This window comes from Podarcis tiliguerta (genome assembly GCF_965153285.1).
Source record: "Podarcis tiliguerta genome assembly, chromosome: 4".
Taxonomy (NCBI): domain Eukaryota; kingdom Metazoa; phylum Chordata; class Lepidosauria; order Squamata; family Lacertidae; genus Podarcis; species Podarcis tiliguerta.
The window spans coordinates 46139276-46166762 of NC_139537.1; the positions used below are offsets into that span (position 1 = coordinate 46139276).

A 27487-nucleotide genomic window follows, 5' to 3' on the forward strand; every position below is an offset into this window, starting at 1 on the left:
TCGATAGTCGCGGGGCTGGCCCTGCCCAACGCGGAGGCTCCGGGAGGCTGGCCGGAGCCGCTATATAACCAGGAGCCAGCAGCTTGCGCCTTCTTTCTCCCTGCGCATCCAGCGTCGCCAGGCGCAGGCAGGCCAAGGCGAGGAGAAGGGAGACCTTGCAGTGCCTCCTGCTGCTTCTCCTCCTCCTCCTCCCTTGGACAAGACGCTTCCCCTTCTCGCCCAAAGGGGTCCTGCAAAAACGAGCGCGCTTCCTTGGCGCACGGAGATGCGCGCAGCGGCAGCGGGCAGGGCAACAGCTGGCTCTCAGGGATCTCCTCAAGGCGGCTGCTGCTCCTATAGTTGCTTGGCGCTTTGAAGGGACCCGCTTTGGAGCATCTTCCCCGCGGAGGACCGGTCGTTGCGCAGGCGCTGAGGGTGCCTGCCTGCCTAACCTGCTGCTGCTGTCACTTCGGGGACTTTGTTCAGACGCCCAGAGCCTCTTCCCTCGGCCGCTGCGATGCTCCCTTTTCCGTGCGGAAGGCGTCCCCAGCTGCTGCTGCTGGGCTACTGTTGGCTGTGGGCTCAGAGTTGCCTCTCGCTGCGAGTCCTGAGTGGTGAGTTGAAGGGAGGGATGAGGAACCTGGTTTCTTATTTGGGGGAGAGCAGCGAGAGAGCTGGGACCCCCTCCAGATGTTTCTGGACTCTACACTCCCATCAGTCCTGACCATTGACCATGTGGCCTGGGGCTGTTGGGAATTGGAGCGCAACAACCTCTGCAGGGCCCTTTCCCTGCTGTATAAAGACCCCGAAGTGCTCGGGATATTCGGGTGCAATCCTTCCACCTCCCCCTTTCATTGCATTTCAACTTGATCATTGAACAGTGGTTAGCGATTCCCAGACAGAAAGGTGGCTCTTTCTGGCGGGGATCCTCATACTTTCAAGCGGGTGGCGCTCTATTGATTCAGTGAGGCAAAGGGAACTCAGGGAACGCAGCCTTGGCATTGTGTCACTGGCGCTAGGGACGAGCTGTTTCCTGGCGAGTAAAATAAGGCTCGATTTTTGTCCCAAGTTGATGATTTGACTTTGCGGAAAGATCACAGCCTCAATCCTGGAAACTCCAAAGATGAGATCCCCAATTCATATCTTTAAATATGGGGATGGAAAGTTTGATGTCCCTTATATTGTGTCTCCTAAGTCAAAAGGTTTTGCTCTGACTTGTCTTCCATTTATAGAGAGTCTATTTGTCCCTCATTTATAAAAAGTTCAGAGACTGAGAAGTAGGATAGAGGATCAAATACAGAGAAGAAGGATGGGGGCTCAAATACCAGATAAAGAGTGGTGTGAAAGAGATGCCCATCACACCCGACAACTTTCTCAGTTCTTGCTTGTCTGCAGTAACCACCGAAATCCACATTCATGTTTGTGGATAAGGATTTGTGTGGCATGGTCTGTGGTGGGAAAGATATGAGTGCAAGAATACTTCTGAAGAACCATGTGTGCTACCAGATGTAGACTTCCAACCTGAGTAGTGGGTGGTAGGGGTATATGGGTGGTGTCCTAAACTTCTGAGCTTGTACTTCTACTGAACTTTGATGTGAATCAGTACTGGAAAATCCTACAGCTTCCTCAGATGATCCCAATCTGCAGAGGGTTGGACTAGATGACCATTGGGTCCCATTCTATGATGCGATTGTCTTGCCTTGAATATTTCTTTCCAAGGAAAGAACTTCTCAGGGAATTTGCTGAACTGCTTAATTCTTTATAATCAGGAAGCCGTCTTCATATATTGAAAAGCTCCTTAAGGAAAAATATTAGAAAATATTTATTAACGTACACATTTTTTCAAATGTGGTGCAAAGTTCCTTCCTTCCTTCCTTCCTTCCTTCCTTCCTTCCTTCCCTCCTTCCCTCCTTCCTTATATATTTGCCATAAATATGTGAAATATACTGTGAATTGCATGCAAGCGGTGGAAGAGCTGGAACCTGCCCTGAGTGTCCTGCACATAAAGATACAGTGTACATAAGAAATAAAGAATCCAGTTGTATCTTTAAGGCTAACAAACTTACTATGCAATAAGCTTTGATAGCTTAGAGCTAACTTTCTCCAGTGCAGATTGTGCAGTGTGTGACTATTTTCTAGATGGACCTGTACATATTATTACCTGAGTGTGTTCTATTTCAGTCCAATTCCAATGGTTTCCTGAAAGGTCAGGCAGGAAGCAAGGGACTAGAAATTGGATAAAGTTATAATTATGCTCGAGTTTTCCATAATTAGAATAGATTCATGAAACATGAACACAAGAAGCAGGAACCTTTAGACCCCTCGTCATTGGACACACCACTTTTAAAATGAAAAAAACAACAACATTCCAGGGAATCTCTTAGGAATGGCTTAAATAGTTCACATAACCTAGAACCAGTTCTGATCCTTTCCAGCTACTGATCACATGCAGCACAAACCTTAAGGTGCTATGTAGGCACCAGGGGGTGTCAGTGTCAGGAACTTGTCAAGGCTGCCACCACAGTTATGGGGACCACTGCAGATTCCCCCCCCCCATCCCCTGTCTCTGCTTATCTTGCTGTTGTTTCTTGTTCATTCAGTGGCAATAACAAGAAGGAACATTGCCCTTTTGGGCAATGGTGAAGATGGTCTCAGGGAGAGGAAATCAGTGACAGCAGTCACAAGGAAGCAAGTCCATGCAGGAATGGGGAAGTGTTGAAGGCATCTTATCCATGGGCCCCTCAAAATCTGGATTGTGATAATAGCTGAGGGGAGGGAGTTGCATGCAGCAAACAGGAGATTAATCCATGCCATCCCTTCTGAGCTTTGTTCCTGGAAGCTACTATATGAATGGAACATTAATCAACTCATAGGAGATAACACTGTCCATTCAGATGCCAGGCAGAACTGTTAAAAGAGATCTGTACCATCTCCAGGTTGCAAAGTCTTTACCTGAAGACAGTGGCCATCCCTTTAAAAGTGCTAAAGTATTAGGCAACTTTTTCAAAGTACTGCACTAGTCTCTTTGTCCACCCACCTCTTTTCTACCAGAACACAAGGGGAAGAAAAGCAGAGTGGACTTTAGTGAATTAACTGTACAGGAGATGCAACAACTGTAGTCTTGGTGTAGAGCATTTCAGGAGTGAAGTGCAACCTATGGATGAAGACCTTGAGATACTTTTGGGTGCTGAATCCTTTGGTGTCTTCAGATAACCTGTTTATGAAGTATCCAACCTGATTTGTTTGCAGAAAGCTTGTGCTGCAGTTAGACTATGTCTTGTCTTTGTTGAGTATTTGTTCATATTTGTTTGTGGTGATGTTATCTGACCATGAGCATTCTTTCAAAATTCATCCTGATTTGTTTGCATGATGTTTATACATCTTCCCATGAATTGTTTGTTTATCCTACACTTTTCAGTGTAGATTTATTGTGCCAGGGTAACAGAGTGCTTTGATCCACTTTAATTGCACAAACCTAAATTTCTGGTATGGTTTGACCCCATTCCACAAAATGCTGACACTCAGGAGGTGTCCATTGCCTGTAACAACCCAGGACAAATGCGAGAGTGAGAGTATCTGATGGAGAGAAATGATCGTGGGATTTGGAGAGAGGGGCATTCAATACATTGGTAACATGGAGTTCTACTTTGTGTTCCTATCTTATTCAAGCAAAGCTTTAGAAGTGCAAAATATTGATGTCTGGGATTTGGGATGGCATGGATGAGGGCGAGGGAAAGAAGCTCAATTTAGATATGATGGAGCTGATGTTGCTGGGTAGTTTGTCTGGCTTGGGTTCAACTCATTCTGGGAGGATCGCACCCTACAAGAGGATCATATTTGCAGTTTGATGGGTGTTGATTGACCCAGCTTTGTCACCAGAGGACTACATGGCTTAAGAAGCACAAAACATTTCCCATTAGCTAAGGCTGGTATACCAGCTGTGGTCCCTTTTAAACAGAGATAAGCCACAGTCATCCTTACTTTGGTGATTGCTTGAATAGATTATGGTGATATGTTGTATGCAGAGCTGCCTTTGAACTTTCCGAAAATTTATGAATGCTGTTGTTAGACTAACTGAGGTGAGCTACAGCTAACACAACTTGCTGGTTCTGAAACAGCTTTGTTGTCGATCAACCCCAAATTCTAAGAGCAATTTAAAGCCTGATAAGCAGTGTTTGAAATCCCCCAGGCGCCAGGCGCATTTTGAGACTGGCATGGGTCCAACTGTGTCCATGTGGATGCTAGGTTGGTGACTGAGATCTCCATCTGGCTGGCCCCTCCAGCTCTCTTAAGCAGGTAAGCAGAAGAGCTTATTTAGTGCATTTATATCCCACCTTTTTCTCCAAGGAGTACGGTACATGGTTCACCACCCTCCTCAGTTAATCCTGAGAACGACCCTGGGACGTAGGTTAAGAGGCTGTGACTGGCCCAAGGGCACCCAGTGAGCTTCATGACTGAGTGGGGATTTGAACCCAGATCTCCCAGGTCCTAGTCCGACACTCTAATGACTACACCAGACTGGTTTCCTATAGTATTTCTGCTATGGGGCAGCAACCTAAATTAAGTAGGTAAATAAGTATGGGGAAAGCAAATATGTCACCCAGAGAAGGATCTGAAATATTTTCCTTGAAACTTGTTTTATTCTGGATTGTTTCATTTGATGTTTTAATGTGTGTAAACCACTTTGAGTTTTTTTCTTCAAAATATAAAGTGCTATAGTAATGAAATGAATAATAATAATAATAATAAATTTCACTGGGAAAACCATAGCTATGTTTTTCCAGTAGTGATGTATGGAAGTGAGAGCTGGACCATAAAGAAGGCTGATTGACGAAGAATTGATGCTTTTGAATTATGGTGCTGGAGGAGACTCTTGAGAGTCCCATGGACTGCAAGAAGATCAAACCTATCCATTCTGAAGGAAATCAGCCCTGAGTGCTCACTAGAAGCTGAGACTCCTGAAGCTGAGGCTCCAATACTTTGGCCATCTCATGAGAAGAGAAGACTCCCTGGAAAAGACCCTGGTGTTGGGAAAGATGGAGGGCACAAGAAGAAGGGGATGACAGAGGACGAGATGGTTGAGCAGTGTTCTCGAAGCTACCAACATGAGTTTGACCAACCTGCAGTAGGCAGTGGAAGACAGGAGTGCCTGGCATGCTCTGGTCCATGGGGTCACGAAGAGTTGGACACGACTAAATGACTAAACAACAAATAAATTTTACTGCAAAAAAGAAAAGATGCTTAGACATGCCATTGTAGTGACTGTGACCCAGGTTTAAGGTGCCATTTGGTGATTAGCTGATTCCTGTATTAACATCAGAGTAAATGGACCTTTTTGGGATGCTGTTGCTAATAGAGGTTAGATAGGTGTCTCTCAGGGGAAAAAGCCTTTTCAGCTGTGATGCCTCACTTATGGAACATTCTCCTCTGCAAAGGTTACCTGGTGCCAATTCTTAAGCCTTTTCAGCAGCAGACTCTTTCTCTCTTTCTGTATATATACAGCAAAGTTCTTCAGATCTTTTTAAACATTAAGATAAAATTGATTTCTGCTTCTGGGGCCTCTCTTTGGGATAAACTTAACAGCAGCACAATGTACAAAATCATAGTCTATAACAAGAATGTACACAATAGAAAGAAGTTGTGTTCTCAAAACTACACCATGCAACCAAATTCCAAACAAAGTTAAGCACCTTAAGCCTGTTAATTTTAATGGGATTAGACCTGCCTATTTAATGGACTTATTTGCTGTATGTGTGCAGGAAGACCAAATGAGGAGGTGCCAATCACAGAAGCAGACTTCCAGGTGCACAGGAAAAGGTTGATTAGGCCCAATTTGTTTTGGAATAAATCCTCCTTCGGAAGACTCTTGAATTATTGCTGTCAACCTGTCTATAAACCACTGTTGTAGCTTTTCCCACATATACACCTGTATTCCTAATGGTGTAGTCTTAAGCCTGTTTACTCAGATGTAAGCATCTCTATGTTGAATGAGACTGGCTCTTTGCTGTGGAGGACTGGGGATTTCCAAGCCATATTGAAAGCAGAGCTACTTGAAGTTTTGTCTGAGGGTTTATGTGCAGTCAAAGGATTTTTATTTTTATTTTGAACAGTTGACTCCCTCCTCATTGTTGCATCACAGACTAATTTTGAGATGCCTCTCAAAAAACAACAACAGTGTATTATGAAACATAATGGGAGAAGTGACAGCTGTTGGGGTGTGTGTGTAAAGCCCCCTTGGGTTCAGGGAACTAGTTCCATGGACTTACGAATACTAGTCAGGGTTGAACTGTAGGCCACAGTAGGGATGGGGGAGAATTTCGACTCAGTTGCCATTTAAGGGCAAACCCACCTCTTCTGTATTTGCTGAAGAAATATGTGAACCAAAATAGAGCCATCCTTTAGAATTTGCTCTTTCCCAAACTGTGGAGGGGAGTTCTCCAAACCAAGTAACATGTACGCAGATGCATATACAGTGGTACCTCGGGTTAAGTACTTAATTTGTTCCAGAGGTCCGTTTTTAACCTGAAACTGTTCTTAACCTGAAGCACCACTTTAGCTAATGGGGCCTGCTGCTGCCGCCGCGCCACTGGAACACGATTTCTGTTCTTATCCTGAAGCAAAGTTCTTAACCCGAGGTACTATTTCTGGGTTAGCAAAGGATGAAATGGATTTGATCTGTGGGCTTCATAAATGAGCTCCTGAGAACTGCATGCTCCTTATCCCTCAGCAGAGCAAAATTATTCTATTCTGTTCTCTTATCTCTGCTAACTCATGATACTTCATGGTAGCTTGCAGCATTTTTACATTCTACCATGTCTTATCTCATATCCTCGTAATTGACCCTGTAGCAATTTTTCTCATGGTGGTAGTGCTATAAGAAGTGATAGGGAAACACATTATGCTTTTGTGTTCATATTGAATTATTGGCAACAATAGCTGTTTGCAATGCAGTAGTTCAGAATGCCTGGAGTTGGCTGAAGACCAGTCCTTAAAAAAGAAAAGAAAAGTGAGAAGACAGGGTTAGGAAAAACTGCTGAGTGTTACATAACCTGCATTGCTGTACCTATGACATCATAAAGCACATAAAGTGATGATAATGCAGTTTGCAAAAATGCAATTACTTTAAGTATCTGTTGGGCAGGAAATACGAGAGCTAATCTTTTTACTAGCCACTTAACAACCAATGTATTAATCAAAGCCATTATGCCTTAATGACTGCTGTTTGCTGTCAGTTTATTTTTGCCCTTTTATTTGTGATATTTTCTTGATTTTGTCAAGTGCTCATTCCAATATTTATGTGACAGTACTCAAAATAAGATCTCTGAAGATAAAAAATAATTCATAGGGGTGTGTGTGTGTGAAGTTGCCATTTACTAAAATGAAAATATCAGCAACAGAAGTGTGGCACAATTCCAGAGATAGTTGTTGTGTTAATAATGGTCAGACAATAACTACAGTAGCCCAAAGAGTAGATGGAGATACATATGTCAATCTGTTTCACAGTCCGTATGGAATGGTAGATCCCTCTGAACACTGTGGCATGAGCATCTGATCTTTTTGCTTTTCTATGAGCAGTTACTCTGTAGCTGATCACATGAGTTCTTGCTCTAGAAACAGGCATCTCATGGAATCATAGCTCTCAAACTACTGGGGTAACATTCAAAAATGCCTTTATGTCTGCACATGCTCAGGCACACTCTTGCTTTTACTTTTGCTTCACACATTCCGGAAGAGAGCTCTGGAAGTCACACAGCTTCTGGAGCCAGCCCCTGGCTCACATTAGAGCTAGTTAAAGGCTTTCCAATATTGATCCAAGACATTTGAATTCACATCACCACTTCACGCTGAAGAGGAGGTTGTGACTTATGCTTCTCTACGAAGAATTACAACTGGCTGAAGCATGAAAGCATTTACAACTTTGCAATAAGCAATACTTCTGATTAGGGCAGCACTATGTCAAAATTAGACTAGCTAATTTTAAGGTTGGTTTCCCATTGTCAAGCTTGTATCACCCTTATTTTCAAGATGTTGGCAGCAAAATAGATGGGACTAAGGTAAAGGTAAAGGACCCCTGGACAGTTAAGTCCAGTCAAAGGTGACTATGGGGTTGCGGTGCTCATCTCGCTTTCAGGCCGAGGGAGCAGGCGTTTTTCCACAGACAGCTTTCCGGGTCACATGGCCAGCATGACTAAACCACTTCTGGTGCAATGGAACACCGTGATGGAAACCAGAGTGCATAGTAATGCCGTTTACCCTGCCGCCACAGTGGTACCTATTTATCTGCTTGCGCTGGTGTGCTTTTGAACTGCTAGGCAGGCAGGAGCTGGGACAGAGCAACAGGAGCTCACCCTGTTGTGCAGATTCAAACCATCAACCTTCTGATCGGCAAGCCCAAGAGGCTCAGTGGTTTAGACCACAGCGCCACTTCCATCCCAGGCTACCTCACAACGTAGCTATGAGGAGCATTAGGGCAGGCATTTGCCCAAGGCCTTGAATCCAGACTGCTACATCTGACTTCCCTACAAACAAATAAAAATGAGTGTTCAGTAAATAGTTATGTTTAGTCACCCTGCAAACAAATTAGGATGAATGCTCAATTGGTGGCTTGGAAGTCACCCTCTGTCTCCCCAGTTCAATACTATAATCATGAGGCCACACTGACTCACTTTGGGTGTGATTGGCCATTTTCAAATATGCTTTTGATCTATTCACTTACTTCAGAAGATAGAGCAAACTAATGGATTAATATATGTTTTTAGATTCTTAATAACATTCTTGGAAGAAGCTGAGCACGATTTATCAAATCATGTTGCAAAGCATAGTTTGCAAAACAAAACAAACCTTGTTTCAAGACTTGAGCTTTTCTGCATATTCATCAAGAGCTTTGAAAAAGCAAGGAACCTTCATGAAAGCAGTGGTCCTCCTAAGATGTTATCTCATCCTCAAGCAAGAAAAGCAACATGGAAGTGTGATGCTTCACAATGTTTTCAGTTTAGAAAAATGACCCTTGATTACTGTGGCCATAGAAAATAAGTGCAGCTGCTGTAGAGAATCTGCTGCTTCTGTTACTTGAAGTGAAATGAGCATGTTCCACTAGGTAAATGTGGGTTGCACTTGTGGGATGTGATACATAAGTAGCAGTCAAGTACAACATTCCTTGTTTTCCTAGAGTAGACATGCGGGGGGAATGTTTGGCCCAGCCAGCTGAAAACTTACTGTTTACTCCTGGCTGGGACATACTTCCTTTGCATGTGACTAGAATCATAGAGTTGGAAGAGACCACAAGGGCCATCGAGTCCAACCCCCCGCCAAGCAGGAAACACCATCAGAGCACTCCTGACATATGGTTGTCAAGCCTCTGCTTAAAGACCTCCAAAGAAGGAGACTCCACCACACTCCTTGGCAGCAAATTCCACTGTCGAACAGCTCTTACTGTCAGGAAGTTCTTCCTAATGTTTAGGTGGAATCTTCTTTCTTGTAGTTTGGATCCATTGCTCCGTGTCTGCTTCTCTGGAGCAGCAGAAAACAACCTTTCTCCCTCCTCTATGTGACATCCTTTTATATATTTGAACATGGCTATCATATCACCCCTTAACCTCCTCTTCTCCAGGCTAAACATGCTCAGCTCCCTTAGCCGTTCCTCATAAGGCATCGTTTCCAGGCCTTTGACCATTTTGGTTGCCCTCCTCTGGACACGTTCCAGTTTGTCAGTGTCCTTCTTGAACTGTGGTGCCCAGAACTGGACACAGTACTCCAGGTGAGGTCTGACCAGAGCAGAATACAGTGGCACTATTACTTCCCTTGATCTAGATGCTATACTCCTATTAATGCAGCCCAGAATTGCATTGGCTTTTTTAGCTGCCGCGTCACACTGTTGGCTCATGGCAAGTTTGTGGTCAACCAAGACTCCTAGATCCTTTTCACATGTACTGCTCTCAAGCCAGGTGTCACCCATCTTGTATTTGTGCCTCTCAATTTTTTTGCCCAGGTGCAATACTTTACATTTCTCCCTGTTAAAGTTCATCTTGTTTGTTTTGGCCCAGTTCTCTAATCTGTCAAGGTCGTTTTGAAGTGTGATCCTGTCCTCTGGGGTGTTAGCCACCCCTCCCAGTTTGGTGTCATCTGCAAATTTGATCAGGATGCCCTTGAGTCTATCATCCAAGCCGTTGATAAAGATGTTGAATAAGACCGAGCCCAAGGCAGAACTCTGTGGCAACCCACTAGTCACTCTTCTCCAGGATGAAGAGGAACCATTGATGAGCACCCTTTGGGTCCGGTCAGTCAGCCAGTTACAAATCCACTGAGTGGTAGCATAGTCAAGACCGCATTTTACCAGCTTCTTTACAAGAATATCATGGGGCACCTTGTCAAATGCCTTGCTGAAATCAAGGTAGGCTACATCCACTGCGTTCCCTTCATCTACCAGGCTTGTAATTCTGTCAAAAACCGAGATCAGGTTAGTCTGACATGACTTATTTTTCAGAAATCCATGCTGACTATTGGTGATCACAGCATTCCTTTCTAGGTGCTCACAGAATGTTTGCTTAATGATCTGCTCCAGAATCTTCCCTGGTATTGATGTCAGACTGACTGGGCGATAATTATTTGGGTCCTCTCTTTCCCCCTTTTTGAAAATAGGGACAACATTTGCCCTCCTCCAGTCTGCCGGGACTTCGCCTGTTCTCCAGGAATTCTCAAAGATGACTGCCAGTGGTTCTGAGATCACATCTGCCAGTTCTTTTAATACTCTTGGATGCAGTTCATCTGGCCCTGGAGACTTGAATACATCTAAACTAGCCAAGTATTCTTGTACTATCTCCTTAGTTATTCTGGGCTGTGTTTCCTCTGCTGAATCATTTGCTCCAAATTCTTCAGGTCGGGCATTGTTTTCTTTATTGGAGAAGACTGAGGCAAAGAAGGCTTTGAGGAGTTCAGCCCTTTCTGTGTCCCCTGTTTGCATTTCACCATCTTCTCCTCTGAGTGACCCCACTGTTTCTTTGTTCTTCCTTTTGCTACGAACATACCCATAAAAGCCTTTTTTGTTGCTTTTAACCTCTCTAGCAAGCCTGAGTTCATTCTGTGCTTTAGCTTTTCTGACTTTGTGTCTACACGTGCTGGCTATTGGTTTGAATTCCTCTTTGGTGGTTTCCCCCTTTTCCATTTTTTGTACACATCCTTTTTAAATCTTAACTCAGTTAAAAGTTGTTTAGATAGCCACCCTGGCTTCTTTAGGCACCTTCCATGTTTCCGTCTCATTGGTATTGCCTGAAGTTGTGCTTTTATCAGCCTTCTTCAGCTGCTGCCCTGCAAGCTCTGATAAGCTCCTCCCATAGCTAATCACCTACCTCAACAGAAACCCTGCCCCCTCTGACCTTTGCACAGGGAGAGCAGCTAATCAGCCACAAAGAAACACACACACAAGAAAACCCTTTTTGCTCCTTCTTCAGCTGCTGCCCTGCATGACCTTACCTGTCCAGGTAACAAAAGGACAAGGCTGCCACTCTCTCTCTCTCTGACTTCCTCCATTGTTGGAGCAGCTTTTTAGCTAGAAATGCGCTGTTGGCTTTTAGCCTACAGATGTCACTGGGATTATCCCCATATGGGATAGATCCACATGCATATACTTTGTAACTAAGTCTGCCTTCAGGAATCCAACTGTGAAATGATGATGTGAGTAAACTTCTTTTATATACTTTAAAGAAGATTGTGGCATTCTTATTCTTTTAAGAGAGATATAAGGAACTCACTAGGAACCTCATACTGAGAGGCTTAAACAAGCCTGCAGCCAGGTATCCGCTGTGCGTTTAAAAGGGGAATGTAAAACTCTGCTAAGTAAAGGAACTTGCTAGCGCAAGTTAGGAAGGATATTAATAAACTCTATATAGCCTCTTCTGCCTCCTTGAACATTCCTACAGTACTTGCCAGGCATCTTTAGATTGCCCCTGTTACAAGCAAATCTGCAGCAGGAAGGTAAAGAGGAAAGAGGCAGGTTATGCTGAGAAAGGCAGGTGAGCTGAATAGGTGAATTGGATCCAGAGCCAGCTTAAAAAACCATTGAAAACAAGGTCTCCCACTGAACAGAACATCTTCTACTAAAAAAAGGGGGGGGGTTGGTTGGGTTAAAAACATCACAGCGGAAAGAGAAGGAACTTCATGTGGATTTAGTAATACCATATTATTCAAATACAAACACTTTAATTATTAGTACAATTATCATGAGTTTCATCTGAGTGACAGTAGAGAAAATAAACAAATGAGTGTACACATACATATGTGCCATTCTCTGTGAACCAAGGCGCAGCTAGGGTGTGTTAAGTAGAAAACCCCAAGGCTGAGAAGAGCTTGTGTGCCACTTTTGACTAGACCAACAGAAGCCTGCACAGGAAAGCCATTGGTTAACCTTTAGCTTCATGTTTACAGAGAGTGTGTCCCATCCTAGGTTTCAAGTTATGCTTCAAGATCTCTGTGAAGCCACAGATACCACCAGTTTGAGACTGCTGGAACATTCTTAAGAGACTTCTGCTTAGACAGAATTCTGGCTGTCTGCCAGCACTGATCCTATAATTTACAGCTGCAGGGTCCATGAGATCAAATGGGGGTGGGGGGAAGCATCTATTACAGAAACAACTAAATGGGTCTAAGCCTCACATTTTATAGCATATTAAATATATGGAGTGGAACTAATGCCAAAAAATAGACATTTTCAACTTAGAACGGTAAAGCTGTCAGAATTTTAATAGTTTGGCGCACAATTGCCTTCAGGAAATACTGTAATATGTAGGGCTTTTTCCTTGATAAAGGCATACCACTTAAACCAACAAGTAAAACAGTGTTTCATTTGCTCCTTCAGCATAATACCAATTTGCTGGTTGAAAAACCATTTATCGTGTATTGATCCAGGTAATTAGACTTCTGCATTTCTTCTGGAAATCTGTGAAAACTAAAATGCTGAGTCTGTTTTAGTCAGATGTGCAAATAAACTTTGATACAGTACTAATGTATGCTCAGGTCTGAAGAGCTCTGGTCTTTGTGGATTCTTTCAGAGCTCACTTTTTCTGTGATTGCATTAAATTGGAAGTGTGACACTTTAGGTTATAGGTGATAGATGCATACTGCTCAGAACAGGTTTACACATCTATGTACGTTATTTGATTTATCTATATTTATATACCACCCAACTTTATCAACCCCTAACTAGGATGCGCCTCTTCTTGGATGTGCTCCTGGGTGAGTTACATGACCCACACCTTGCTTTTGCCCTGGGTTAATGTGAATTTTGCTGAGGAAAGGCACTGTGTGTATGAGACTGTGGGACCTGCACAATAACAAGGAAAGGGAAGGGATTGTTACAGCATTTGAAAAGAGGCTGAGAAGATGATGACGAGGTGAAGCCATAAGATGTTTGGTAGAAATAACGTTGAGAATATTCTGAGTCAAAATTTGTTTATGAGATAGTGGGACAATTCACAAGGCCAGTGCTTAAACTTTCCTCCGATTTTTATTTTTTATTTTGCGAACAAGGAGAGTGGAATAGTTCCCACCTCTTAGCAACACAGAAAGGTTTGGCCCCACCTCTGATTGATTAATATTGATTAATTATATACCACTTAATGCCAAGATAGGCTTCCAAGCCATTTACAGTAGTACCTCAGGTTAAGTACTTAATTCGTTCCGGAGGTCCGTACTTAACCTGAAACTGTTCTTAACCTGAAGCACCACTTTAGTTAATGGGGCCTCCTGCTTCTGCCGCGCCACTGGAGCACAATTTCTGTTCTCATCCTGAAGCAAAGTTCTTAACCTGAGGTAATATTTCTGGGTTAGCGGAGTCTGTAACCTGAAGCGTATGTAACCCGAGGTACCACTGTACAAAAACCATGTGTAAAATCCTTAAAACATTCAACTCTGAACATCCATAGCTTAAAACATGCAGCAAAACAATAATCTTGCAACAGAGTAACTAGAACAGCGTACTTGGATCAAGAGATCAAGAGAATTCAATATAAGAAGTTCAGGATTAGTGTGTTGGAGTATACACTCTCTGCCTCTCTTCTCAGGGGAGTGATGGATAGAAAAAGTTCTCCAGGCCCTTTGTAGTGGTTGATATGAAGTACTTTGAAACTCAGAAGGGGCTAGACTGATTTAACTTTTAAGTAGGTGGACTAGAAGGGAGCTTTGGATAAGAGGAAAGCTTGGCTTCATTTGTTTCTTATCTTTTTAATTCTACATGGCTGTACTGTTTCTTTATTTCTACAAAGTTCTTTATTATCCTTATTGTTTTATCATTTCTTTATCACCCATTCTTCTTTGCATTTATAGTATTTCTCCTATTTTATTAAGAAGATATATAATTATTTCTCTACTACCCCTCATGTTTTAAGTTTAGTTCACATGAGTTACCGTTCTGAGTGTATGGTCTTTTATTAGTGACTCAGCTGTACTCCTGAGGAATAGTTTTGAACCCAGATTCACTTGCTACATTTGCTGGAAAAGATGGCCAGTGGGAGATCTCCTACCATAAAACTTGTGTCTCATGTGCTTAAGGGAATCTTAAATTCTGGATGCTCGGGCAAGATGTTCTTAAGTTTCAATTTCTCTGGATGTAGTTAGGTAGGACATTTGTGTACTTAGAAAAAATATATTGGCAATATATCTCCCCAGGGGATCTTGCACTGTTTTAAATAGTCACTCCCTGACTCACCAAGTCATGTATGGTAGCTTACAAAGAATTTGATCAACCTCCTTGTTTTGCTTCCTACCTGAGACCATCAAAAGTGTGTGTTCTCAGGCACCAGGTAGGTTTCTACACCTGGTTGGTCATCAGAATTCAGCTTTATGGGTCACATCTTGTGCCGGCTTGGCAAAAGATAACCAGCTAGAGGGATGAAAGACCAGCATAAATGTTGAAGCAGAAAGATGTTTCTTAGCGGAAAAGAAGCTATTAGTTTCCATATATTTATCTTACTAATGAATACAGAGTACAATTATGAAATTATGCTGCAGCAGTAGTTTTTGAAGAGACATAATGTAATGTGATTTATCCTAAAATGCAGATTAGAGCCCATCGATGGAACAAAAAAGAAAAAGAAAAAAAAGGGTATGGTGCAGTGAAACATCAATAGTACTTAATGCAATTCATCACAAGATTGGCTTCTGAATTGGATCAAAGTTCTGACAACATAATAGGAAAGGATGATTGCTAATCATATGATACATCATGGATGGGTCAAAATGCTACCCTAGAGATGTGTTCTTTCTATTTATCAGCTCACATCTTGCATTTTCTGTGGCATATTAGCTCTCAAGCTGAAATTGTGTGTGATGTTTAGGTAGTCAGGACCACTTGTAGGATGAATAAAATAACTTTGGTACATTAACAGAGATATCAATGAATTTGTTATCATTTTCAGCAGCTGTGACAACTCGTTGCCTATTATGTAGCATTTGAGGGTATGGCTGTTAATTTAAAAAATGTCGTTGGTCTTTAGTCCTATTATTCCCTTCAGGTTTTTTTTCCCCTATTGGTCTCTTCATTTCCTGATCTTCCAGGGAATCTCATGCATCCCTCTTTAGAACTCATGGGCATTTGTCAACATCACTCTTTGCCTCTCCAGCAAAGCTAGTTTCTTATCCTCCATGGTTCTCCTTAATTCCCTTTTGAAGCTGTCCAGATTGGTGGCAAAAATCACAAACCTTCTGGTAGACAATTCCTTGGTTTAACTAAGTGCTGTGTGAAGTAGTTCTTCCTCTTATTTGTCCTCATTCTTCCACCATGCATCTTGATTGGAAAAATGGGTTCTAAGTATTATATGAGAAAGAGAGAAAGACTTCTATCTACACTGGTACCTCGGGTTAAGAATCTAATTCGTTCTGGAGGCCCGTTCTTAACCTGCAACTGTTCTTAACCTGAGGCACCACTGTAGATAGAAGTCTTTCTCTCTTTCTCATATAATACTTAGAACCCATTTTTCCAATGAAGATGCATAGTGGAAGAATGAGGACAAATAAGAGGCCTCCCACTGCCACCGCTGCCGCACGATTTCTGTTCTCATCCTGAAGCAAAGTTCTTAACCTGAAGTACTATTTCTGGGTTAGCTGAGTCTGTAACCTGAAGTGTCTGTAACCCGAGGTACCACTGTACTTTTATACACCATGCATAATTCTGACATGTTCCCACAGTTTACTTACATTTTAAAAATAAACTTAAAAGTCTCAGTGATTGTAGCCTTTTCTCACTGAGAAGTTGCTGCAGCCGCTTGATAATTTTTACTGCTCTATTCCAGCTATGTAGCATTTTTTAAAAAATAACCAGACTTATAGGCAGTCTTTCAAATTTGGCCACACTAGATTTGTATAAAGGCATTTTGATAATGGTATTTTTAGTTACACAGACAATGGTTTGATGTTTTCATCAAGTTGTCCACCATAACCTCAGATCCCATTGTCATTTATGTGGTTAGGATTCTTTTTGATCTAATGCAAATCACTTTCTATTTGGACTTACACAGTGGTACCTCGGTTTACGAACTTAATCCATTATGGAAGTCCGTTCTGAAACCAAAACCTTTCTGAAACCGAGGTGCGCTTTCCCTAATGAGGCCTCCAACTGCCAGTGCCCTTCCACTGTTTGGATTCCATTCTTAGACCGAGGTAAAGTTCGCAACCTGGGATACTACTTCCGGTTTTCTGGAGTTCGTAAACTGAATAGTTCGTAAACAGGGCTGTTCTTAAACAGAGGTACCACTGTACTTAGACTTTATGTGCATACTTTATACTGAATTATATTTGCTATGCTCATCATGCAATTTTGTGAGTTTCTTTTAAGAGTTCCTTGCAATCCCCTTTTCTTTTAAGAACATTGAACAATTGGGGGATCATGAACAAATATGGATATCATTCTGTTCCCCCAGAACTACTGATAATTTGTGAATGTTTAAAAAGCCCTGGTCCTATACAGATCCTTGGAGGACCCCACTGTTCACATCTCTCCTTGATGCAGTCTGTCCATATATTATTATTCCTCTTATTTAACTAGTTTCTGATCCATACGAGGACCTCTCCTCTTATCCCATTCCTGTTGGCCTTATCTGGTACCAGATATGTTTTCTCTTTGTGGAGTTGGAAAGTATTTTTATTCAATTCATTCATGAAAGCCAGCAAGGAATAAATGCATGCCTACCTTCATTCAATATTGCATGCTTTTGATATGGTATTTGTTGGATATTTCACAGACGATGTGGTAGGTATAAAGCTTTCTGGTCTAAATTATATTTTCATGGGAAAATACAAAAATAAATAAAACAAGGATGATGCTGTGATTCTTTCAGTAGGCTGAGTCCACATCTGAGCTTGCAATTTGTTTCTTGTTTACCTTGAACTATTTCTGTGTCTTAACTTTATACTATATTGTTAAACAGGGTGTTGATTATATTAATATAGATATTTTATTATATTTATATTTATCATATTAAACATGATGTGTGTGTGTGTGTTAGATAAATGTGAATTTGGTTACTAATAAATGTACATCTGGTTCCTTTGTCTGGATGCCATAACTCATGACCACAGCCTAGGGTTGCATATGATTTTCTGTTGCAGAATTGGGACCACACATGTGGCACTGAAAAGTTGACCAGTTCTGCCATATATGGTAGGGCTAATCATGTGCTTGGGCATGAGGGACAAGCAGTGATGTGCACATATCTCTGAATCAGAATATGCAACCCATGAATTAGATTTCCATCACACTGTCAACTTAATCCACTAAAGTCAGATTAAAATGATCCAACAATTTAGAACTATGTGACATAATCAAAACCCAAAACTGGCAATTAAAAGGCAGCAAGAGGTGGCAGATAACTGACCCCCCCAAAAAACAAAAAATAATGGTTAAGTGATCAAGTTATAGTGCAATTCTATGCATGTATTATTGGAAGTAAACCCCATTAAGTTCAGCAGGACTTGTGTTACATTCAGATAGCACTTTATTGTTTCCCTGACATTTCCTTACCTGATGGTTTCAATCTTTTATGTGATATTTCACATGACATAAAAGCCACTTTTGAAAATCTGGTGGAGGTTTAGCACTTATTTCCATACTAATTGTTGTTGTTTTTTAATCTGTTTGCAATCCCATTAACTCGCAAGCCTGATAACTTGGAAAGCTGAGTTTTGTATTGTAGTTCCATGTGATGAAAAGTGGGGCAATATCCCAGCAAGAGTTCTTCCCCACTGTTCAGAATTCAGCTTGACATGGCAGTATGTCAATCTAAAAGCCACAGTTCCATAATGCAGCTGGTACTGCAGTGTAAAAGGAACATTAGAAATTGGGATGGAAGCTCTAGCCTTATAACCAGTAAAACTAATGCAGCAATCCTCACATTTGAATGCAGCCTTGCTTCCAGCCCATAATCCATGTGTATTAGTCTAGCAAAAAAGTTTTGAGAAAGACACTGAAAGTATTGTAAGGTGGGGGATGACATATCTACCTAGGCAAGGAGTTACATAAGCTGGGAACCATCACAGAGCAGGTCCCCTTCCACATTCTTACTGGATGTACTGCAGACAAAGGGAAGATAACCTTATCAGATGTGCTCAGAGATAGAGAAGCCTAAAATGAAAGACATGGGTGGTGCTGTGGGTTAAACCACAGAGCCTAGGACTTGCTGATCAGAAGGTCGGTGGTTCGAATCCCTGCTCCTGTTGCTCAGCCCCTGCTCATGCCAACCTAGCAGTTCGAAAGCACGTCAAAGTGCAAGTAGATAAATAGGTACCGCTCCGGCGGGAAGGTAAACGGCGTTTCCGTGCGCTGCTCTGGTTCGCCAGAAGCAGCTTAGTCATGCTGGCTACATGACCCAGAAGCTGTACGCTGGCTCCCTTGGCCAGGAGAGCAAGATGAATGCCGCAACCCCAGAGTCGGCTACAACTGGACCTAATGGTCAGGGGTCCCTTTACCTTAAAATGGAAGAAGGAGGACCTTTAAGTATTCTGGCCTCAAGCCTGGTAGACTTCAGTAGTGCCAGCAAGCACATTGATTGGAATCCAAAAACTTATTGGTATCCAGTGCAGTTGGTACAACAAAGGTGTCACATGTCCCAAGGACCAGCCACTTAGTGCTCTTGCTGCCAGCTGAACTTTCTGAAAGCTTCTCTAAAGCAGCCTCACATAGAGCACATTGCAGTAGCAGTCCATTCTTGAAGTAACTATGGAGCAATGTAGTGTCGATAGATATTCTTTTCAGAGTCCTTAGCAGGGCTTTTTTTTCTATCTGGAACTCACCAGAGTTCAGTTCCAGCACCTCTCAGCTGGGTGCCATTGCCATTATAAGAGAACAAGAGAGATGTTCATGGTGAGTTCTGGCACTTCTTTTTCTAGAAAAATAGCACTGGTCGTTTGGAAACCATAGTTTCATGCTATGTCTGTTATGAACCTATGTGAGCATTGGGTTCATGCGCTTCACCCTCTCATAATTTTTCACAGTCACAAGGAGAGGATTAGAAACATTCATTTCTGCTTTTGAATAAATCACAGTGTCTGGTTACTGGTGCTGGTTTTAGCCTTTAAAGCCCTAAATGGTTTGGGCCAAGGATACCTGAAAGACCACCTTCATCCATATGAGCCTCACCAGATGCTCAGTTCAACATCTGAGGTCCTGCTTTCTGGCCAATCAATAAACCAAATACTTATATATATTTTCATATTCTTACATTTGTAGCCTACTTTCCTTCCATTATGTAATCCAAGACATCATTCATGTGCTTCCCAAAGACAGTCTTTCATCTATTCACTGACCAGAGCCAGAACTGCTTAACTTCAGCAGTGTGGTGGCCTCATGATTCTTCAGATCAGACCTTGGGCAGGCACCTTACACAGGGCATTCTCAATGGTGTCCCCATACCCTTGAACCCTCTCTGCATTTCTGTTGTTTGTAACTTAAAAGGTTTTGCAAGAACAAACCATGCTTTAGATCCTGAAGGGTGTATTAGAAAAGTATTTAAAACATGAATACTGGGGAAACTGGTTTGTTCTAATTAAACCATAGTTTGTGCAAATCACAGCTCTCTGAATTCATAATGGAGGACTGAAATTTGTTTAAAAGCTGAAAGGATGTTTCCATTGAAACTCACTCCATCTTAAGCTTCTGATGAGGTCCTTTCCAGTTCCATTTTAACAGGACCAGTATCAGCATTTTGATGAGTGTTCAAGTTACACTTGTCTCAGGACCTATCATGTGACATTTGCTCAGGAGACAGCTTTTGCTCATCAATCTCTGTAGTTGGATAGGAGCAGAGCAGTTAGGGTAGAGAGGATCAGTGGAGGAAAGATGTCATTTTCATGTCATTCCATTTCTTTCATTTTCCACAAAAAAATGTTCATGGCTCCCACAAAAAATAATAACAATGAAAATGTATACATGATTCATTGATTCCCCACCCCCCTTAGCCTGCTTTTGTGGGTTGTAACCTTCATGGATATTGTACCCATTGCGTCTCAAAAGTTATCCTATCAGATTCTTACATTTTTAAGCCACATAACATTTTTGAGTTTATTAATTTTTCAATCATTAGCATGGAATTCTGGGAAAAATTAAATAAAAGATGGTGCGAGAGTAGGGGAATGTAACCCTGATGTCATTCATATGCTGTTTTGCTATGAAATAGGTCTCCATTAACCTATAACTGCATGTCTCTATATTGGTGTGTGGTTTTTTTTTAGGGCAAAAGATATGTTATGGTGATTCAACACACCCCTGCTACAAGATAGCCTATTTCCAAGACTTGTCCAGACGCCTGGGATTCCAGGAGGCTCGCCTGGCCTGTGAAATAGATGGCGGAGTACTCCTCAGCCTTGAAAGTGAAACAGAGCAAAAGTTAATAGAAAACATGCTGCAGAACCTCACAAAATCAGGCCTCGGCATTTCTGATGGGGACTTTTGGATCGGGCTGTGGAGAAGTGGTGAGGGACAAACCACATCAAGTGCCTGCCCTGATCTTTACAAGTGGACAGATGGAAGCAATTCACTCTTCAGGTAAATATTTTGTGTCATTTGCTGTTGCTGCTGCTGCAAACAGAGGCCAAAAGGGGATTTGGGGCTGCTAGGCAGACTTGATATTGCCCTGGGGCCCCATAATCCCTGAAGAGAAAATGGATCCTGTGAAATAAGAATAATGAATTATGTATTAGTAAGTTATAAAGGAAGAAATGTTTACTGGTGAAATACCCACCAAGTGCTGGCAGCATGTATGGAAATGTGACTAAGTAGCTAGATAAATGCTAATCTCAATTTTCTCTGTTTTTGTCTCACTTTTCCCATTTCTCTGCTCCATCACTGAATCTAGCATAGTATTATTTATATCCATGGTAGTCAACATGCTGTCCTTCATATGATGTTAAACTGCAGCTCCTAGCTTCCTTAGCCATTGGCTATGTAGGCTGAAGATGATGGGAATTGTAGTCCAACAACATTTGAAGGCACCATGTTGGCTACCTCTGGACATTCATAGGCATACAGTGGTTTTCCAAAGCTTCAGAATGAAGTATATCTCAGTCCTTGCTGGGAATTGAACCTTGGATGTTTTGCCTGCAGAGAATGTGCTTTACCACTGAGCTACTCCTGCTCCCTTTTTTAGATCCAGCAAAGCAAAAACGGACTCACAAGCAATAATAGTTTTCAAACTAATTTTTACTGTAATTTGTGTATTGTTATAGAAATTGGTATACAGATGAGCCTTCCTGTGGGAGCGAAGCTTGTGTTGTGATGTATCATCAACCAACTGCAAATCCTGGCTTGGGAGGGCCTTACCTTTACCAATGGAATGATGACAGATGCAACATGAAGCACAATTTTATCTGTAAATATGGTCCAGGTAGGAAATGCTGAAGATGAGCTTCAGATGTTATGTGTGATTTCTGGTTGACTTTTCAAACCCTTGAAGTCCTGGTGACGTTACCCCAGTGCAGGCCATGTATCTCATTAAGACAGGTGAAATTCACAGTTTAGTTGGATTAGTGTATAGAAGCAAGATAAAATGTAAACAAGGGGGGTACTGTGTTATTCTGTTACTAAGAGGCAACATCACCCTGCTTCAAATTTTAACAGAAGGCCTAGATTTTAGCAGAAGTTATACTAATCATTACACACTATTTTATTTTCTGCCTCAAGCACAGCACCTTGCATTAACTATCCATACATTAGTATACATATCTCCTTATAAATAAATTCCATTGAGTTCAATGGGACTTATTCCAAGGGAAGTAGGTATAGAAATGCAACTTTAATTAAGTACTTCATAAGATGCTACAGGATGTATTGTGTCCTTAAATACAAAAATCTATCCCACGGAACACAATTGTCAACATATGGTTTTAAGTATATGAAAAACTGCTTATTTAAATTTAGGATTGCCTGAAAAATGTAAACAACCTATTCCTCCCTGCCTTGTTTATATATTATTTTAACAGATGACATCCTAGAAAAAGAATTAGGAGACAGAGCAGATCCAGATTATGGTAAGAAACGTTTGGATTGTGTTGCAATGGTAAAGCAGTAGAATCTCATCCATCATTTCCAAAAGCAAAACAATCCATAGATTGGAAAAGCAGAGTAGCCATGGAACAGCTGAACAATGAATCCTGTAGAGAATAATAGTTACCATGTATGTTTTTATAAGTGTATGGATACATTTTGGAATATTTCAGTTTGTAACTCTTATTCCAGATGTTATCCCTATGTTACAGTAAAGTCCTTAGACGAGTTTATCACCTACACGTATTCATGTTCAAAACTGATGAATCTTGTTGCCTTTGGAGCTTTTGCAAAGTGCAGTAATATGTGCAGATGTCCCAACACAGGAATTCAATTTTGTTTTGTTAAAATATGTAATTACTTTCACAGAAGCCCAGCCAACGGTGCCAGCAGGGAAGCCTCACGATTCAAGCAAGCCAGAAGATCATTTTCCAGTGGTTGTTACTGAAACTGGTAATTGATGCATATGATTCTGATATCTGAGTAATATTTAAATATAAAGCATAGACTGCAGACATGCAAACCCCACTTATTCATCATATGAATAAACTGGCTGTACTCCCAGAAACTAAAATGAACCTGAGCTCTGGGATTTTAAAAAGAAGAATTATTCAAGATGTCGTTGCTGCAGGGCAAATAGCTCTACTTGGGTTTTTAAGGGGAAATGCTTTTTGTCAAGGATAGACATCACATCGCAAACAGCCAGAGTCAATATGCCAAGTATTTTCTCCCACAGTTTCCTCTTGTTCTTACTCCAGAGCCACACACAGTGAATGAATTGCAGGGGGTTCTGCATGTTCAAGTCTTAATCTAGTCCATTAAGCTTAATGGACCACAGAATAACTAATTAAAAAAATGATCTAACAAAACATTTGGTTAATGAACAAGTTTTGGAAAGTCAGCTTTTTGCTAAAGTTCTGCACCTTCCCAATCAGGTTCTTGTTTTGTTTGTTTGGCTTTTATAAATGGTGGCTGGTGAGGTTGTTTGCTGAGTACAACTGCCTACAGCTATGATGCTGAAGTAGGGGGCATCCATTTCCCCCTACATTGTTAGGTAGTGCTGGAGGTGGAGTACTATTGAAGCAACCTGCACCTGTGCTGGGTTGACCCTCCGGTTACCAATCGTACATGGGACTGGGTTTGGCACTCGCTGCTTCCACTGCCACCGCTCAACACAGAAAGGAAATGGTGAGAACCAAAAGCCCTGGCCAGGACTGAAGATAAACCCTGGGACACTCTCAAAACTTTTACAGTTGTACTTTATGTGGAAAAGTCTTTACAGGTGGGCAAGTTGTCTTTCATGTCTTTTCCATCACCAGTTTTTTTCACTGAGGCCTTGAAAGAGCCTCAGGGTAGTGTTCTGCAGCCTACAGTTTGAAAATTGGAAGAGTAGAGTCCTTAAGATTGGATACCTCTTGGGTTGTAAGATTTCATGGACTAGATCACGCTAGTTCATATGTGTGAGCCATTGGATTAAGAGACCTCAGATTGTTGTGGATTGACTGGTGCAGTACAAGAGAATTTGTGCAAGCAAAATACAATAATGAAACCCTTTTTCTTGTAGGTTTAATTCCCAATTTAATTTATGTTGTTATACCTACTATACCACTGCTGTTGTTGATATTAGTGGCTTTCGGGACTTGCTGTTTCCAGATGCTACATAAAAGGTAACTATTATGACTGGACAGAAAGAGTGTCTTGGAACTTAAGCTCATGTATTATAAAATTAATCCTTCCAACTGACTCATATTCAAGGCCATTCCACACACAAAGCAAGGCCATTCTCATCTGTACTTGAAAATGAATATTATTCCAGTGTTATGCCTTGACTAAAATGGCAGGAAGTCCACATTTAATAATGTAGCCACATTGTCAAATATATAATGTGTTCAACATTAATAGCAGGTATATTGAGTTTGCAAAACCTTTTGTTCTAAGTAAGTTAATGCTGCTCTCATGCTAGTGTAAAGAACTCATTGCTTTTGTAGATTAGTCTTGGGGAACCTTGGCCTTCCAAATGTTATTGGACTACATTTTGCATTTTTGTTGCTCTTTGGCCATGCTGCCTGGGGCCGACAAGAGTCTAACAACATCTGGATGGCTGCTGCTTCCACATACCTGTTGTATAGTATAGAAACCAGAAAACTAACATTTAAACCCAATGCCTAAGCAAACAGCCCCTAGATAGAAGAAAAGGTCCTTGTTGTGTACTTGATTACAATGCAAAACTGAACTTACTACGTTTTCTACCTGCCTAGCTTTTCCTCTCAAAAGTCTGTTTAAGAAGAAATCAAGCTCAATCATACTCAGTGAGTTTCCCAGCTTTGAAGATTTGGTTAGTTTTTGTTATCAAAAGGATCACAGGAACAGGCTGTTTTTTAGGGCTGAATCAGCTGAAACACTTTCTTTGACACAGGTTGTGTACCCACCAAACATTTAAAGTACATGACACCACCTGAAGAATCCTGGGGACTGTAGTTTAACCCATCACAGAGCTACAATTCCAGTACCCTCAGCAAACCAAAGTCCCCAGGGTTCTATGGGGGAAGTAATGTACTTTAAATGTATGATGTGCACACAACCACAGTATGTAGTCTTGGAATATTGTGGGCACTGTTCTCTCTGCACTGCAAGTGAGGGCGGAGCCACTGCTGCTACTGCTACCTATGCAGAAGAAAGAGCAATGGCAGAAACACAAGGATTTGATCCCAGGCTGAGTTTTGTCCTCATCCCTATAAAGTTTAGTCAGACGTACATCATCCACATTTCCATAACCAATCGGCTACAGTCAATGATGGGGAGCTGAAGTGGGTTGGGAAAACAACACAGGCATATCTGACTGAAAGTTGCAAGGAGAGGTCGGAGTTGACGCACAAATGCCATTTCAGCATTAAACTTATGTCAAGAACACACCAAGTTCTGCTCCAACAGGATGCTATATTGCTCTTGCTCTCAAGGGAAGAAAAAGTTATGATGGTCCCACTGGTAGTGCAAAACCAAAGTAAGGCACGAGAAGCATCCACACCGAGCATTTCTCCTGTGCTTTATGGCAAACCAGCAACTCATTCATGCTTAGTGGCTTTCCCTTTCCTTTCTTCTAGGGAAGCAAGGAGAAACTGCTTCAGTGACTCATCTCCATTATCATCTGAATGCCTTGCAGAAAGTTTAGATTCTAACTTGGTATATTTCTCAGTTTCTATGATTGTATTTTTAAGGTAGAGCTAGGATTCCTGGCAACTCCTGTGATCTACAGAACGCTCTTCCAAGAAACTTTGCACAGGGACAGAATCTCCTCACCAGGGCTCGGTTGGCTTCATTTAGTTTGGCGGCCTTGAAATTATGTTGAGCTATATCTATGGATATAGTTCAAACTATGCACTTGATTCAGAACATATTTTTGCTACCTTTGTTCAGATGACATCCCACTCAAAGTGTCCTTTAAAAGCAGCAGTACTGGATTGGGAGTAACTTTTCCTTGCTTCATTCCATGGCACTGTGGCAAATTCTAAAGGTTTGGCACAATGTGGTTGGGATCAATTGTGCTTTTATTATCAGATTGTTCCTAGCCTAACCCATGCATCTCAGATGACTAACAGTTGTATGGGAAGGGCTCAAATGTATTGCTAGGCTTTTAGCTGCAGTGCCTTTGAATGGAGCCATAGAAAAGAAGCTTCCACGTTATGGATGTAGTGCCCTTAGGTTAGCTGAGAAAGAAATGCATACTGCAAAACTGGTTTCAGTATAACACTGCTAATGGTGGATTGAAGAAGGAAAGCCACTGGGCTGATTCAACAGCTATGGTTATTAACCAACATTAGGAATTTTTGACTCAATACAAAGAAGCTATAGATCAGGTAATGAATAAATGTACTGTAAGATAAATATGTAAAGTACCACACGAAGCTTTAGACTTTAAGGTTTGCCTGAGGGTGGGCATAGATTTTGAGGATCATATAGGTGATAGATTGTGAGAAAGCACAGCATTGATAGGCTCATCTTGTATACTTCCTTACCAAGAAAAGCATCCTGTTGAGTGTGAGGTCACTTTCCAGCTGCTAAGTGCACAATCTTTTTACAGGAGGCCAACCAAGCAACATTAGTAGCAGAGACCATTTGGAAAGCCTTTACAAATGTTTATTGTGCACCATCACCCATCTTTCATTGCATACTTATATGAACATATGAAAGGAATAGATGCATAATAAATGCATGTATATACAATTGTGTTTCTAATTTTCCAGTAAAGGAAGAACAAAAACCAGTCCGGACCAGTCTACGCTATGGATTTCTAAGAATGCACGGAAAGACAGCAGCATGGAGGTATAGAGATATGACTGAAAAGAAAGCAGGAATAACACTTTTCCATTCAGGATCTATTATAATGTCATGTCAGATATTAGCTTGGAATGGCTTGGAATTGCAATGGATCAGCAAAATGAACTGGAAGCTCCCCCTTGAGGCAATTGTTCAGATCATTTTTATATGCAATGTTTGATTTTGAATTCAGTAGCAAAACATGGCACTCCAAAAGAAAAAAAAGAATGCATTTATTTTGCTAAGGAAAATGACTCTGCTACAGATAGTAATGAGATGGAAAGAGCATTTGGAATATATATGGAAAAATGTCTACTGTATATGTCACTTCTAAACAGTCATTTCTAGTTTAAATTTTAACTCCCTCCTTGTTAGTTTCTCATACGTTGTATTGTCTCTTATTAATGGGTGTACTGTAAATTCAGTTAATATAAATTTACAGTGTAACAAAATAATTTATCTTTGCATAAAAATTTGATAAAAATATTGACTGTAGGATTATTTATTTGAAATAGGAGGTGATTTTACTGTTGTTCTTTCACTTACATTACTAAAGACAATTGGCAACACTGTGCTATTCTGCAAGGATAAACTTCAAAACCACGGGGAAACAAACTGATGAACTGTAATGAGTACACTTTGGTAGCAAAAAGGGTATTTTTATATTATGCT

At 41.3% G+C, this 27487-nt stretch overlaps 1 protein-coding gene across 2 annotated transcripts; it reads left to right on the top strand.

Moving 5' to 3' along the window:
- Positions 1–27299, top strand: CHODL (chondrolectin). Of its 2 annotated transcripts, XM_083439305.1 has the most exons (8): positions 1–593; positions 20692–21004; positions 21685–21842; positions 22438–22485; positions 22871–22954; positions 24066–24168; positions 25603–25681; positions 26743–27299. In XM_083439305.1, exons 1-8 carry the CDS (start codon positions 497–499, stop codon positions 26743–26745), a joined length of 885 nt encoding a protein of 294 aa, XP_083295431.1. In that variant the 5' UTR covers positions 1–496; the 3' UTR covers positions 26746–27299. The 2 variants fall into 2 exon arrangements, with proteins under 2 accessions (XP_083295431.1, XP_083295430.1); XM_083439304.1 differs by lacking the exon at positions 25603–25681 and having other exon boundaries at positions 2–593.
- Positions 27300–27487: the final 188 nt, after the last annotated feature.